Source organism: Gordionus sp. m RMFG-2023, chromosome 4, assembly GCF_954871325.1.
Source record: "Gordionus sp. m RMFG-2023 chromosome 4, tfGorSpeb1-WG-v2, whole genome shotgun sequence".
In the NCBI taxonomy this organism is placed as follows: Eukaryota; Metazoa; Nematomorpha; class Gordioida; order Chordodea; family Parachordodidae; genus Gordionus; species Gordionus sp. m RMFG-2023.
This window is the reverse complement of record NC_088778.1, coordinates 12,941,063-12,958,772: the sequence shown is the minus strand read 5'-3', so window position 1 is coordinate 12,958,772 and position 17,710 is coordinate 12,941,063. Positions and strand designations below refer to the sequence as shown.

The window sequence follows — 17,710 nt, the reverse complement described above, 5'->3', positions numbered from 1 at the left end:
ATAAGCCTTTTTATCTCTGATGTCATACAGTAGCGTCACTAGGGAGGGGAGCGCAGGGGCTTGAGCCCCCTGAAAAATTTGAATAACCTCCTGAAGCAAAAAATTTTTTTTAATAGCTCCTTAATATCCTCTTGAACTAAAAATAAATTGTTTGATTGCCCCCTGAACGATTTTTTTATAATTCTATTACGTAATATATTATAGATTTAATTTTATTATTTAAAAATTAATAAGACTATCTAAATTTTTATTAAATGAATACTATTTTTATTATTAAATTAGATTAATACATATAAGTTAATATATTTTCACTATGTCAGCTTGCAAGCAAATTCTATGTTAAGAATAGAATATCAATATCACTCACTAAATATTAATTTAGCATTAACAGTTGAAGCTTAATTGACTTTTACTATTTAAATTATTATATAACCCTAATTAAATAAATATAAACATTTATTAATTTAAAATAACAAATTTCATATTGTAATTAGCCTAGTTCAAAATCACTAATCAGCAGGCGCGTACGCGGGAATTTGGTCTGGGGGGGGGGGGATAAAATTTTTTAAGAAATATTATTTTTAATTAAAAATACTAAACACAAATTTATTAGGACTAATAACTTTTCTAATACACAATTTTAAATTAATGTGAATTATAAAAAAAATTATATATATAAACCAGCATTGAAAAACTATAAAATAAATGTCAATTATAAAATGATATAACCAAGATATGAATCACTTAAATGACCCAAAATTAAAATTTGAATTTTTTGAGCCTTTAAAATATATAAAGTATAAAAAATTTAAATGTTGGAAATAAAACACAAAAAGTTTCTTAGGAATAATTATATTTTGTATGTTTTGAGCTAATTTTTCAATTATCTATATGCCTATGAATATTCAAAAGATCCAAATCATTCAATCTACTTTCAGAAGTTGTATTTCATAGGTATGTTTTTCAGAGACTTGCAGGACCAGCCCCCTTGCCAGACGGTGTTTTAATTTTTTTAAATTCAAAAAAGCCAGGTCGGGCCTGAAAATTTTTTTAAAATAAACCTATCCCGACAAAAATTTAAAAAAAAAATCTGGACCGTGCCCTGCAAATGGTACCTTTGCATGGCTCTGTTATTTTTCTTAAAAAAGAGAAGGTTCTCATTAGTTTATTAATGGGAAGAGTTGCTATTTGCTAATATATATAATCATTTTAATACATTGGGAATAAAATCTAAAATGTGTTTGTAATGCAACGCATCCATAGCATTTTTGGGGACTGTATCAACCTTAGTTAATCTTTTAATCATAGTTATTCAGCTAATAAGGCATCTTAAGATATTTTAACATCTCCATGATAAAAATCTAGCAAATATTTTTTTTATTTTCTATCACCATCTGAAAAAGGTTGGAAAGGCTTTTGTGGAAGTAATATCTGCGAATTTGTAAGTGCTGCATGATTAATTAAAAACCATTCATTTATTTGGGTTATAAATGTATCTAAGAGAGGGGACATTTGTTTTTTAATACTCTTCTACTGATCCTATATTAATGTTTTGACGATGAGCTTGCTTGCTGCAAGTCGAGTGGAACAAATATTAAACACGTATAGCTCTGATTTTGACTCAACAATAACATATAAAATATGAAATTCTTCATCAACATTAGCTCTAATTTCCTTGAGTTCTAATAAAATGCTCTCTGCTATTCATTTCTTCTTAATCAAGTCAATGTCATGTTTTTGAAAAGTGTTACATAAAATAGTTGTATAATTAAATAATACATTCTAATGAGAAAAATATTTTGAAATAGGTATTGAATCCAATACTTGCTTCTGGGGAAATATTTTTTTCAAGCCATTTCAGTAATAGTATTAATAATCGGCTCTTCTAACTCCATAAAAGCTGTTACTAGTGGAGACGATCTCGTTGGACAAACTTGCAATTTCTTTCTCCCTGTTGGACAAGGAGTTTCAGAGATAATTATTATTAGACTATAATTTAGATAAATAATACGCCACTAAAATTTGAAAATAATAGGTAAATTACCACAAGGAAAACTTGAAATCGAAATTAATTGATAAAATAACTAGTAGATGAATGTGATAAATAAATATAATTAAATATATATGTGAGATAGGAATAAATGTTAACAAATGTAAATTAATATTAACAATAAAATTTTTGAAAAATATAATCTGGCATCTGCATTTTTTGGCTTGCCCCCCCCCCCTCCCGCTGCGTACACGCCTGCTAATCAGCTATATTCTTTTATAAATTTAACTACCATGACTCTTTCTAAAAATATTTTCAAGGTTCAAATAAGTATAGTAGATTTCTTTATAAAAACGTAGACATATAGTTTATAATTCTTTAGTATATAATTTGTTATAAAATATTAGGTAAAATGTCACTTTTGCAGACGTATTTGACAGTTATATAATATATTACAGATAAATTTTACTAATAAATGCTTTTGATAAAAAATATAATAATAAGTAACAATTTGCATTCAATTCTTTAACGTCATCTATTTAAATTTGAAAATATTATTAAAGATTAAACATCTTGTTATTCATCCCACAATGGATATAATTAATTAGATATCTTTTCTTCTCTTTTTTTACATGTTTTTAGGAAAGCTATTTTTTTCTTATTTGAAAAAAGGTTTCGAGTTAAATTTTTTATACGAGTATATTTTTGATATTATTACATTTTAAGATATAATTTAACAACTTGAGGTGATGAGACAATAATATATAAAATCTTAATTGCTTCATCATATCACTCTGTTTAAAATGTTTCATTTCTAATATGGCATCCTTGCGGTGTAAATAACTTAAGGTTTCAATATATTTACATAATTTCTTATAAAGATTTTTAGTGTTTTTGTTTTATCAATTCATTTAACATAATAAATTCTATGGGTTAACATCATGTTTATGACTGCAAATTAACCACAATTTGTGTGGCAATGTAAATTAAGATTATTACTACAGCTGCTGAGAGCATATGATTGCATATTTTAGATAAGCAATAATGGTCAAATGTGTAGTCTTTTATAAATTTTTAAAAATGAAAGATAATATTTTAAAAATTTAATATCTCACAATAATTTTCTCAATAACTTATCTAGCTATCATATCATATAAGAATAGGCTCTAACCACCATAGAGTTTTATGATTTAGATTGGTCGTTTATAATCTCTTCTTCAAGAATTTATAATTTGGTTAGCCTATAAATTTTTCCTTATTAGTCCATTCTATAAAACATTGTCTAAAATGGTAGCAGAGAGTTATTTTAGTTTAATGACAATGTAAGTTGCTAAGAGTTATATTATTATATGGGTTTTTAAAAACCATTATCAATTGAGGCATATGTATGAATTAATTAACATTTTTTTTATCACTTGTAATTCTTTATATGCAAATAATTTTATATCAGCAATCGAAAATATTTTATACTGTAACAAATAGATTTTGTATTAAAAGATATTATTTTTAGAAATGTCTTGTATTGTTTTAATTATTTATATGCCTGTTTATTTTGTATGCATAAATAATAAATGACAAAATATGAAATTCAGAATAATTGTTCATAGTGAGCAAAATTTAAAAAAGTATAATATATTAATATAAAACCTAGCCGAAGGCCCGCATGTTAGAGAGTATGGGGTAGTGTTGTTAAACGGCTAATTTTGAGCCGATTTTTTAAAACGGCTAACTCAATATTTTAGCCAGAAAAATATTGCCTAAGCCTCGAGATTTCGACAATATATGCCTAGACCTTTGTTCCTTCTATGGGCAAAATCTTCAAACTTGCGTAATATTTTTCTGGAAAAAATATAGATGAGCCGTTTTTAAAAATCGGCTCAAAACGAGCCATTTAACAACACTAATATGGAGGGCTTTGTGTTAAATTTCGTCAATGTTAAATTTATTTTATTTTTCTAACGTATAACTTTATTTTTCATTTTCATCTTTATTTCTATAATAATCCAACAACTATAATAATCAAAATAATTGTTCTTATATATTTTTTGAAAAAATGTAAAAATTGGAAAAAATTGATAAATATATTAAAATAAAAATAAATACAATTCCGAGAATCGATCAAAAATAGTAACAATTCAAAAAAAATCGATAAAAAAATAAAAATAATAACAATTCTAAATATCGATAAATGACATCAATTCCGAGAATAATAATTCATAACACTTTACACCTCATAAAAATTTTTTAGTTGAGCCCCCTGAGATTGTAAAGGCTAGTGACGCCCCTGATATCATACTATGTATGTAACAGTAAGTTTAGCTCTTCCTCCTCATTCTTCTACAGGTGTAATAGATTGCTTTCTTTCCAGATATTTGGAACACATAATCATATCCTCCATAAAATATACAATCTTTATTTTGTTTAGTTTTCTTAAAAAATAAATTATTATATGTAAATTAAATGATATATACTTTAATTTCTAAATATATAAGCTTTGATATTTGTTCTGATTTCTCTCTAACCTCTTGAATCTTCATAGTTACTTCAATTAACTAACAATATCTTTATCTATTAAATTAACTAACAATATATTATAGGAATCTATTAAATTAACTAACAATATATTTGGGAATCTATTTAATTAACTAACAATATATTTGGGAATCTATTAAATTAACTAACAATATATTTGGGAATCTATTAAATTAACTAACAATATATTTGGAAATCTATTAAATTAACTAACAATATATTTGGGAATTTATAAAATTAATTAACTTTGGGAATCTATTGGAAATTTTGGGAATCAATTGGAAATTTTTTAGGTTTTAGCAATATGACAAAACACCTATTAAAAAAATACGAACTAGAGGGACGATACCGTTTAATCCATAATATTTATTATGATTGGCATCAAAAACTTGTTCACATCACTTTTTTGATTATTGCATCTATTCAAATTGACCACATGGTAGTTTTTGAAGTAGTTTACACGTTTACTACATATTTATATAGACTAGCATAAGAGTATTAGTAACAGGTGCAGCTGGTCAAATAGCGTATTCACTATTGTATTCAATTGCTAAAGGGGATGTTTTTGGATCGAATCAAACCCTCGATTTAGTAATGCTTGATATTAAACCTATGATGAGTGTCCTGAATGGAGTTTTAATGGAATTACAAGATTGTGCTTTTCCTAATATTAAAGGTATTAAGCCATTAAGTTGAATTGTTAATTTTTATTAATTTATATCTAATATATGAAGGGATAGCCATAATTTTACTAGGAGGGAAGGCAGTTTTTCCCCATAAATTTTACCTTTGGCTATGTTACATTTTTATCAAAACAATATTTATTTGTCACTTTTTTAAAATACTTATTTCGGAAAATTTATATTTAATCTTATTTTGAAAAATTATTACCTTTTGCTAAATTTTCTTTCAAATTATTGTTTATATATATTATATAAATTCTATAACATGAGTGTTGGGTGTATAAGGTGAATTTCTTATTAGCGTAAAATGATATTTACAAAAACAAGCACATTTCTGTACCACACCCCTCTTACACCTATGATATTATATATTGATTAGCTGATCATTTTCATTTAAAATATGCACATTGAAGTACTGCTATAATTATTCCTTTAAAAAATTATTTTTAGAGTTGATAGCTACTGATTTGGAAGAAGCAGCATTTAAAGATATTGATGTAGCCTTTCTTGTAGGATCTATGCCAAGAAAAGAAGGGATGGAAAGAAAAGAATTGTTAAAAATAAATGGCAAAATTTTTCAATCACAAGGTGTAGCATTAGATAAATATGCAAAAAAAAATGTTAAGGTTAGTTTTATTATATAAAGTTATATATTAAAATTTGTTAATTACACTATAGATATTAGTAGTTGGTAATCCAGCAAACACTAATGCTATGATATGTGCAAAGTTTGCTCCTTCAATACCTAAGGAAAATTTTACAGCAATGACACGTCTTGATCAAAATAGAGCTACTGCATTTGTATCTGGCAAACTTAATATCCTGGCTTCTCAAGTTAAAAATGTTGTAATTTGGGGAAATCACTCCTCAACTCAGTACCCTTGTATTGATTCGGCAGAAATATTATTAGGTGAAGCCTATCAACCTGCTAGAGAGGCATTGAAAGATCAATCAAATTGGATTGAGAATGATTTTATTAAGGTATAATTTATGAATTGGTTTTTAATATTATTGTAATTTTAGAATCATAGAAAATAATTCTCCTAATAATATTTTAAAAATATATTGCAAATAAACCTCCCACTCAGAAAAAAATGAGGGGTTTTCCCATAAAAAATTATCTTCCACTATTTAATTAAATTTTATCATACTTTGTAAATACATTTAAAGTTTAATTATTTATTTTATAACTTGAAATAGTTGGTTCAACAAAGAGGTGCAGCTATTATTAGTGCAAGAAAATTATCAAGTGCAATGTCTGCTGCCAAGGCAGCTTGTGATCACATGAGAGATTGGTGGTTTGGAACTAAAAAGGTAGCACAAAATAAAATACTATATATTTTTTAAACTATTTTTATTGATTCAATCTCAAGGGGGTAATAGTGTCAATGGCTGTATTGTCAGATGGTGATCATTATTCTATACCCAAAGGAATATGTTACAGTTTCCCTGTGACAATAGATGAAAATAAACATTGGAAAATAGTTGATGGGTTGCCTATAACAGAATTTTCTCATGGTAAAATGGATTTGTCTGCTAAAGAGCTTATGGAAGAAAGAAATGATGCTTTGTCTTTTATTAAAGATTGATAACTTTTAATAAAACTCAAAATTAATGATTGCACTTATACATAAATTATATTTTGCTGTGGTTCTGATAATTGTGATTAGGTGTCAAAGAAACAATCATTAAAACATTTTATTTAAATATTTAATAAATATATTTGATTAAAATTATATTTAAAAAAAATATTTTTCTTTTTTTATCCCATTGAATAAATGTTATAGAAATAACTTTGCTTACATAACATTTTTCAATCTGAACATTGAAAATAATTTTTTTATAAGATTTGGTTTATGAAATAAATAAACTAGTTTGAACCTTCAAAAACTGGTTCAAACCTTTTGTCACAAACTTTTTGAATTAGTACATTTAATAAAAAAAAATCATTATTATTTAAAATAATATTGAGTTATAGACAATTAAAATATTTTCAAGATTCTCTTTTGTCAAATTATGGGATAAAGAATAAATTTTATGATTGAGAATAGTGTTGTTAATTAGATTTAGTCTACAAAAACGACTAAATTAGCTGACTAAGTTGATCTATTTAGTCGACCCATTTAGTCTACTTGCTTAATCGACTAATTTACTCGACTAATTTACTCGACTAAATCAAATTTTTGAGCCTACCTGGCCACTTAATTTGTCTAGTTCTTCCAACTACTTGGGATATCAGAGAAAATAAACCATAGAAAAGTCACAAATATCGTATTCGTTATTTTTAATTTTTTTGTTTTCTTAATTTTTTTGGATCAAATGGGCAAAAATATACATGTTAAATTAAAATTTAAATTAGGATGTACCATAGAAAAGTGATAATTGTCATAATCGTTATTTGTGAACTATTTTGAATTTTTTTAAAAAAAATGGGTAAAAATATTTATTGTAAACATGTTAAGTTAAAATTTCAGTGAATACCATAGAAAAGTGACAATTGTAATAATATTTATTTTTCAATTTTTTTGATTTTTTAAAAGCAAACTTGGTAAATATATATTGTAAACATGTTAAATTAAAATTTCAGTGAAGATAAAAGTGACAATTGTATAATCGTTATTTTTGAACTTTTTTGAATTTTTTCAAAGCAAATAGGTAAAAATATTTATTGTAAACATGTTAAGTTAAAATTTCAGTGAATAAGAAATGTGACAATTGTCATACATAATATTTATTTTTTGAACTTTTTTGAAGCACACTGGTAAAGTATATATGGTATTGTAAACATGTTAAATTAAAATTTCAGTGAAGATGTACCATAGAAAAGTGTTGGGCGGGCTAGCTAAATATTAAAAATTGCAAGCGGACCGGTTAAAAAGTATTTACTTTTATTTGTTATTTATTAAAAAATATTCATAAAATTTTAACATTTTTAATACCAAAGTACAGATAACTGTTGAGGATGTTATCGTTGGGAAAAGCTAACGAGATTAAAAAAAGTTCTTAGATTTGATTTGCATGGAAGAATATAACATCGACGTGAATAAAAATATGATTTCACCCGTTTTCCCAAAAGCAAAGAAAATTAAATTTTAAATGCAATGTTTAAAATGGGTAGTATCCATGTCAAGATTAAATCACAACAGAAGGGGGAGAGCACACTTTAATTACATAACATTTAAATTTGAAAGTAAGAAGATTGATTTGTAAATCTAAAATTATACGTATAAATAAATTTCTTGATTTAAAAACTATTTAAATTTTAAAAAAGGATTAAGTTTTGTTAATTGGTTAGTTGTGTAACCCACAAGTCCGGAGTTGGGGTCTAAAACTTGACTAAACCTGCTCTGATCACGAGACCCGGGGTTCACACCTTTAATCGCCATACCTAAAAAAATGCGAACATGTATTTTCTTTGAAAAATATTACAAAACGTTACTAAATTTGTTATTATTTAAGTATTTAAGAATAAATGGGGGGGGGGGGGGGGGTTAACTAAACTTCTTTTCACAAAATCAATTTTCATAATTCTCCCTCAAAAAAAAATTTTCACTAATTTTTTCTCGCAATTGATCATACATACTAGAGGTCTGAATTGGGGGGGTTTTTGGACCAAAAGCCCGACCACTCAATGTTTTTAAAAAATTTTAACCCGCTCGCCCAGCCCGCCCATAGTTTTCAGAAAAATATCTAAAATTCCTTACCTGCTCGCCCGCCCATTAGTTAAAATTTTTTACCCTCCCGCCCATTATTTTTTAACCCAAGTCCGCTTATAAAATTTAATTATGGCCATTCTTTTAATTATTTAAGCATTTAATTAAATTATTTTAGCATTATACCTCTACAAAAAGTTTATAATTTAGGCAATAAATTTAATTAAAAAAATAATCAATTTAAATTATGGACAATTTATTTGATCAAATAGAATATTTATGTAAAAAATATAAATATAAAATTGATATTATATATAATTATAATGCAGAAATAATAATTAATCGACATTTTTCTGGATTCAAACACGTTCTTTGTTCTGAAAACCTTCCAGCAATGCTAAATCCTCGCTCAAGTGCCATATTTTTCTTGCTATTTTTGATAGCTTTGGCAAATCTCTTGTCGTTTCCACCAAAGTAGGATATCCGTTTGAAGTATATCCTCTTCCTCAAGTGAGATCCGGATGTCCCGTATGCAATATATGCAAAACTCTTATTTGAAGTGAGTACTAAATGATTAATCTGCCATTCCAAAATAAAACACCATGCTATTTTTGTAATCATTTTCATGCTATTCAGAATAGTAACAGAACAAAAACTATACAGTTTTATAAACCGGACCTCGAGTTAATATTAGAAACAGATGCACCTAACCAAGGATTTGGAGCTGTACTCATGCAAAAATATGATAATGGTAACGAATTTCCAATAGCTTACGCCTCAAGAATTTTACAAGACGCTGAAAAGAATTATTCTAAAATAGACAAAGAAGCAAAAGCAATAATAAACGGCGTAGAAAAATTTCATAACTATTTGTATGGACCAAAATTTAAAATACGAACAGACCACAAACCTGGTAATAGCAGAGATTTAAGCTCATTAACAAACCAAAGATTATTACGTTGGGCTTATAAATTATCTGCATAAGATTATGATATAATGTACAAGAATGGTGCTAATAATATAATTGAAGATGCTTTATAGCGAAACCCATTAGAGAAAAATGATGATATAATAACAAGCGAAAATAAAACAGTAAAAAATATAAGAAATCTTACTTATGACACATTAACTTTATCAAGAAAAAAACTTAGAGGAAACCGCAAAAGATCCAATTTTAAGAAAGTAAAAAATATTAATAAATGGTACAAATTTACAAAATCAAGCACCAGAATTACAAGCTTTTAGAACAAGAATAGATGAAATAGAAAATGATGACGGTATTTTATTTTGGAATGGCAGATTAATCATTCCGTACTCATTTCAAAAAAGAGTTTTACATATATTGCATACGGGACATCTGGGTATTAAATCATGAAATCCATTACGAGACATTATATATATATGGGAAGAATTAGATAAAGATGTAGAAAAACTAGTAAAGTGTTCTACACTTAAAAAAACGATTGATACTATAAAAAAAGAAATATTAATATTGATCATTAAATTAATTATGATTTTTCTTTAGTTTGTTTTTGAACAAAAATTTTTAATTTCTTAACCCACCCACCCTCCCATAGTTTCAAATTTTTTAACCCGCCCGCCTGCCCATTCTCGAAATTGCCGAATTTTTGAAAAAAAAATCCGGGCCGGGCTGTAAATAGTGAAAAATCCAAAGACATAGTTTTCCATATATTGGTTAATATATCAGATTCGGGATTATCAATAAATTCCATGTCAGCTTTCTGATCTGATAATGCCACAGTGAATTTGGAAAAAACCAGAGTGTATATACAGAATTGAGTCAGTACAATGTTGGTTGCGATATGTTCCTAATACCCGCCATCGATGGAATCTTAAAATTTTATAAACCTTTAACAAAATATTTCTTAAATAAAGATTAAAAAGCTGTCCTAACATTTTGAAAAATTTTTCAATAATGAATGCAGAGGTATATTTAGGATTGATTTCACATGTAGGAAATCTACTACATGCTGTTAATGTGCAGTTGCAATTAGAAGAATCTTAGCAAAGATTCACAAAATTATGCTGCAGATGTGTTCACCTTTACAGTTAAAATTGACAATAAATTTTATGGCGCCATTGATAAAACTATATTAAAATGTTCAAATATTTTAAAAATACCTATAGACATTGATGTCTTGTTTGAGGAGATTGTAATGCTCTCTATTTTTACTATGTAAAAAATATATTTATATTATAATAAGATTTTATAAAATATAAAAAAAATATGGAAAATTAAATAGTTATAATGTTAATTATATTTTATTTAAGATTTAAATAATGGAACTAAACGTTTACCGTCGTTATTTGAGATATTTCTAAAATTCCTGGATAAATTTGTTTAACCATTAGCTCGGCCTCTAATGTTGTTAAAGCAATTTGATTTCTCTCCTTTTTCCAGGCAGTCCTCATCTAAAAATGCGCTCGGATGAAGCATTAGAATGAGGTAAAGAGAAGACATATCGTATATTTTTTCCAAGCATTTATTGTTATTACGAAAAAACTCAACCCATTTCTCCTTTGCTTTTAGACCATCTAACTTTAAGTATTCAGGCTAATCATAAAAAATAGAGAGTATTACAATCTCCTCAAACAAGACATCAATGTGTTTTGGTATTTTTATATATTTATTAAATTACAAAAACCATAAATTGATGGTTTCTGTTCCAAGGTCATAATATTTATTAAAATCAAATTTTGATTGTAAATATTCTAAAATTAATAAAAATATCTGATTCATTTAAAAATGTAAAATTAGATTATTATTTGAACATTTTAATATAATATTTTTAGCAATACGCCATAAAATTTATTATCAATTTTTAACTGTAGAGATGAACAGAGCTGTAGCATGATTTTGTGAACCTTTTTTAATAAAAAATTTTCTGATTGCAAGTAGATTTCCTACATGTGAAACGAATCCCAAATATGCTTCTGCCATTTCATACTCGAAAAAATTTTTCAAAATTTTAGGACAGCTTTTAAAATCTTTATTTAAGAAAAGTATTTTTTTAAGGGTTTGTAAAATTTTAAAATTTTATCGATGCAGGTATTAATGATAACCACCTGATAGGTATATATCGCAACAACTCACACCATTCCAAGTCAGACCACTCCACCAACTCTTTTAATTAATTAACTCTTTTAGTTGATGAACTAAATTCGTTAAAACATTTCATCATAATTATTTCGACATTCACAGATAGTAAATTCATTGCCTTCTTGCAAGAATCATGTTGTATATGGCATATACAGCCAATTGGTAATAATTCATTATTGTGCTGCCTGAATTCGGTAAATACACTTTGGTTTTTGCCAAAATTTACATAGGAATTATCAGCGCAGATAGCTGACATGTAATTCATTGTTAACCCTGAATCAGCTATATTTACTTTATGTGGTTAGCTACATCGTTAGATTTTTCACTATCCGAGGAAAATTTTTTTAACAGTTTTATTGAAATGTTCTTATTCTTGTGAAATAGCGAAGATGAAATGTTTTAATATTTCCCTTATTAGATACATCTGTTAGAATTGCATATGGATGCCCATCTTTTAAATCGTCTAGAATTGACCTCTAGGATTCAGGTACTAAAATACTTGTGAGAGTCTTGCTCATTTGTGTTCTACCACAAGTTAGGTTTGCACTTATATTGGAGTCATTAAATATGGGGAAAAAATTCGACCATATTATTATGGAGAATATTTTTGTATTGCAATCGATGTTGATATACGATATACTCCCCTGTACTAACTTATATTAATGAAATGATGTATATATATTTTTGGATTATAACAGGATAAAAAGAAATTTACAAACTAGACATGTTTTTCGAATAAATATTTAAAATTTATTTTTAAAATATAAAAATCATTAATTAATGTCTCTCAAAATTATTATTTATATATTAAAAATGTTAAAATACTAAAAAAAAAAATTGCGAGAGAAATTAAAAAATTGCGGTAGATTTTTGCGAGAGATTTCCAATTGCGGAAGTTTTGCGGGAGAGAGATGTCTGCGTGTAAAATAAAAAATTGCAGGAGTCTCCCGCTGATGGGGGAGACGTCAAAATTTTCAAATTGCGTGAGAAATTTGGTATTATGCGTGAGAATAAAAATTGCGGTAGAAATATAAAAACTAAGATTTTAATTTTACAATTAAAAATATATTTTATGCAAATGTCCCATAAAACGACCGCAATTGGAAATCTAACGTGTCTGTGTATAACATTATAGGGATAGGCGCTTAATTATCACGTATCACTTTAAATACATAATAAGGTACTCCAAAAATAAGAAATAATACAGATGAAACTACAATTGCGGCAATTGTAATCACTTATCTTGTAGTACAACATTCACAGAGATACTTATCATCACAATGTTGGTAGAATCATTTCCCATAATATTTAACGACTCTAATATAAATGAAAACTAGGGCATACATATGCAATTCTAACAGATGATCTAATAAGGGAATATTTCCCTTGATCCTCCGCTATTTCATCAAAATTAAGGTCGTTTCAATTAAACTATTAAATTTTTTCCCCTCAAATAGTGAAAGATCCAAAGACATAGCTAACCATATAATGGTAAATATAGCAGATTCGAGATTAACAATAAATTGTATGTCAGCTTTCTGATTTGATAATGCCTCAGTTTGGTAAAAACAGAGTGTATTTACAGAATTGAGTCAGCACAATGTTGGTTGCAATATGTTCCTAATACCCGCCATCGGAATTTTAAAATTTTATAAACCTTTAAAAAAATATTTCTAAATAAAGATTATAAAAGCTGTCCTAATATTTTGAAAATTTTTTTAAATAATGAATGGCAGAGGTATATTTAGGAATGATTTCATAAATCTACTACTTACTGTTAATGTGTAGCTGCAATCAGAAGAATCTTAACAAAGATTCACAAAATTATGCTGCAGATGTGTTCATCTTTACACTTAAAATTGACAATAAATTTTATGGCGCCATTGCTAAAACTTAATTATATTTTATTTGAGATTTAAATAATAGAACTAAATGTTTACCGTCGTTATTGAGATATTTATAAAATTCCTGGCTTTAATCATTAGCTCGGCCTCTAATGTTGTTAAAGCAATCCGATTTCTCTCCTTTTTCCAGGCAATCCTCATCAGGCTAAAAATGCGCTCGAATGAGGCATTAGAATGAGGTAAGGACTCGCACATTTTTTCCAAGCATGGCCATTTATCATTATTACGAAAATATTCTACCCATTTCTCCTCTGCTTTTAGACCAACTAACTTTAAGTATTTTGACGAATCATAAAAATAGAGAGAATTACAATTTTACAATCGATTCAAACAAGAAATTAATGTCTTTCGGTATTTTTAATATATTTATTAATTATTAAAACCATCAATTGATGGTTTCTGTTCCAAGGTCATAATATTTATACATTTGTAAATAGAGTTATTAAAATCAAATTTTGATTGTAAATATTCTAAAATTGTCTTAATAAAAATATCTGCTTCATTTAAAAATGTATTAATAGAGTATTATTTGAACATTTTAATAATATTTATAGCAATATAGCGCCATAAAATTTATTATTAATTTTTAACTGTAGAGATGAACAGAGCTGTAGCATGATTTTGTGAATCTTTTTTATTAATAATATTATGATTGCAACTTAATATTAACAGCATGAAATAGATTTCCTACATGTGAAACGAATCCCAAATATACTTCTGCCATTTCATCTCTAAAAAATTTTTCAAAATTTTAGGACAGCTTTTAAAATCTTTATTTAAGAAAAGTATTTTTTAAGGGTTTGTAAAATTTTAAAATTCTATCGATGTCAGGTATTAATGATAATCACCTAATAGGTATATATCGCAACAATCACATTATTCCAAGTCAGACCACTTCACCAACTCTTTTAATTCATTAACTCTTTTAGTTGATGACTAAATTCGTTAAAACATTTCATCAAAATTATTTCGACATCCACAGATAGTACATTTATGCAAGAATTATGTAGTATATGGCATATGCAGCCAATTGATATTAATTCATTATTGTGCTGCCTCAATTCGTTAACTTTAGTTTTTGCCAAAATTTACAGAGGCATTATCAGCGTAGAAAGCTGACAAATCATTGATAAACCTGAGACAGCTATATTTACCATTATGTGGCTAGCTACATCGTTGGATTTTTTACTATCCGAGGAAAAATTTTTAACAGTGTTATGGAAATATTCTTATTCTTTTTGAAATAGCGAAGGATCACGGGAAATGTTTTAATATTTCCATTATTAGATATATCTGTTAGAATTGAAAATGGATGTCCATCTTTCAAATCGTCTAGTATTGACCTCTAGGATTCAGGTACTAAAACACTTGTGATAGCCTTGCTCATCTGCCACAAGTAAGGTTTGCACTTATTTTGAAGTCGTTAAATATCATGAGAAGAAGATATGACCCACATTGTGATGATATAGCTCTGTGAATGTTGAACTACATGATAGATGTATATGATTTCCGCAAATGTAGTTGCATCTGTATTATTTATTATTGTATTGCAATCGATGTTGATATACTCCCCTGTACTGACTTATATGAATGAAATGATGTTGATTTATTATTGGTTAAAAATAAAACAGGATAGAAAGAAATTTATAAACTAGACATATTTTTCGAATAAATATTTAAAATTATTTTAAAAATATAAAAATCATTAATTAATGTCTCTCAAAATTATTATTTATATATTTGTTAAAATACTAAAATACTAAAAAAAAAATTGCGGGAGAAATTAAAAAATTGCGGTAGATTTTTGCGGGAGATTTTCAATTGCGGTAGTTTTGCGAGAGAGATGTCTGCGTGTAAACTAAAAAATTGCGGGAGTCTCCCGCTGGTGGGGGGAGACATGGCAACCTTGGTGGCTACTACTGCAAATTAACCAGCATCTATTATTTGTGTTGCTATGTAATTTAAGATTATTAAACGGCTGAGAGCATATGATTGCATATTTTAGATAAACAATGGTCAACTGTGTAGTCGTTTATATATTATATATCATTTAAAATGGATGATAATCTTTTAGAAATTTAATATCTCACAATATACCAATTACTTATCTAGCTAACATCATGTCATCTAAAAGGAAGCTCTAACCACTTAATAATTTTATGATTTGGATTGATAGTTTATACTCTCTTCTTCAAGAATTGTTGATTTAGTTTAGGCCTATAAATTTTTCCTTATTAGTCCATTCTATAAATGTGTGAAATGGTAACAGAGAGTTATATTAGTTTGATAACATTTTGTCAATGTAAGTTGCTAAGAATTATTTTATTGCATTATGTGGTTTTTAAAAACTATTATCAATTGAGATGTATGAATTAATAAATGTTTTTTATCACTTGTAATTGTTTAGACTCAAATTTTTTTTATATCAGCAGTCGAAAATATTTTATACTGTAATAAATAGATTTTGTATTAAAAATTTTATTTTTAGAAATGTTTTGTATTGTTTTAATTATTTATATGCCTGTATGCATAATATAATAAATGAGAAAATTATAATTCAGAATAATTGTTCAGAGTTAACAAATTTAAAAAATGTATAATATATTAATATAAAACCCCGGGCCGAATGCCCGCAAATTGGAGGGCATGGGGGGAGAAGCCCCTCATAAAATTTTTTTAATTGAGCCCCCTGAGATTGTAAAGGCTTGCGACGCCCCTGATTGATAATGGTTTTTAAAAACCGCACAAGGCAATAATTCTTAGTAACCTATATTGACAAAAGGTCATGAAACTAATATAACCTTGAGTTACCATAAACATAAATTTCAATTTAATAACACAGGCAGAAATTAAAAAGACAAACAAATACAAAAATTTTAAAAACTTCATATTCACTCCAGTAGTGACTTCTACTAACGGGCATTTTTCGCCTTCAGCATTTATGTTTTTAAAAATTCTGGGTAATAAAATACGACTTTTCACAAATGAACCCAGAGAATTCCTTTTTATTCGACAAAAAATTCAAATAGAAATATTTAGACACAATTATGGTTCCTTTTTGGGGACTCAATTATAGAATTTTATTTAATTATATAATTATAAATTTATAAATTATAATTTTTTTAATTAGGTTTTATGTAAAATTTAAAAATAAATAGAATATATCTTTAAAAAAAAAAATTTAGACAATGTTTTATATTATGTACTAATAAAGAAAAATTTGTAGGCTGAAAATCAATAATTCTTGAAGAAGAGAATATAAACGAATCCAAATTATAAAACTATATAGTGGTTAGAGCTTCCTCTTAGATGTCATTATGGAAACTAGATAAGTAATCGATAAAATTATTGTGTGATATTAAATTTCTAAAAGATTATCATTTTTAATGATATATAAACGACTAGACAGTTGATCATTTTTGCTCATCTAAATTATGCAAAGATATGCTCTCAGCAGCAGGAGTAATAATCTTAAAATTATAATAGCCATACAAATAATTGATGCTGGTTAATTTACAGTCATAGCTATTACACTCACGATGTAAACTCATATCCGATTTTATTATGTTAGATAAATTGATAAAACACTAAAAAATTTTAGAAAATAATTATGCAAATATATTGAAGAGTTATTTACACAATGAGGATACTGAAAAGATTAACACTTTAGTCCGATCTTACTGACAACAAATATTTTCCTTGCTCTGAATAAGACACACTAATGATCTTTTTTACAAATTTCACAAATCTAAAGGCAATAATATTTTATTCACTACAAAATTTATGGAACAAATCTTATTGTATATTTATATTCAGAAAAATTTATA

The 17,710-nt window shown here is 26.8% G+C and overlaps 1 protein-coding gene across 1 annotated transcript; it reads left to right on the top strand.

Moving 5' to 3' along the window:
- The first annotated feature begins 4,929 nt into the window (after positions 1–4,929).
- On the top strand, positions 4,930–6,969 carry LOC135927772 (malate dehydrogenase, cytoplasmic-like). Its single transcript, XM_065463946.1, has 6 exons — positions 4,930–4,961; positions 5,006–5,198; positions 5,656–5,831; positions 5,884–6,186; positions 6,406–6,519; positions 6,579–6,969. Exons 1-6 carry the CDS (start codon positions 4,959–4,961, stop codon positions 6,792–6,794), a joined length of 1,005 nt encoding a protein of 334 aa, XP_065320018.1. The 5' UTR covers positions 4,930–4,958; the 3' UTR covers positions 6,795–6,969.
- Positions 6,970–17,710: the final 10,741 nt, after the last annotated feature.

Coding starts and splice junctions, on each gene's coding strand:
- LOC135927772 (XM_065463946.1), top strand. Junction 5,199..5,655: donor TGCTTTTCCTAATATTAAAG/GTATTAAGCCAT, acceptor AATTATTTTTAG/AGTTGATAGCTACTGATTTG. Junction 6,520..6,578: donor GGTGGTTTGGAACTAAAAAG/GTAGCACAAAAT, acceptor TTCAATCTCAAG/GGGGTAATAGTGTCAATGGC.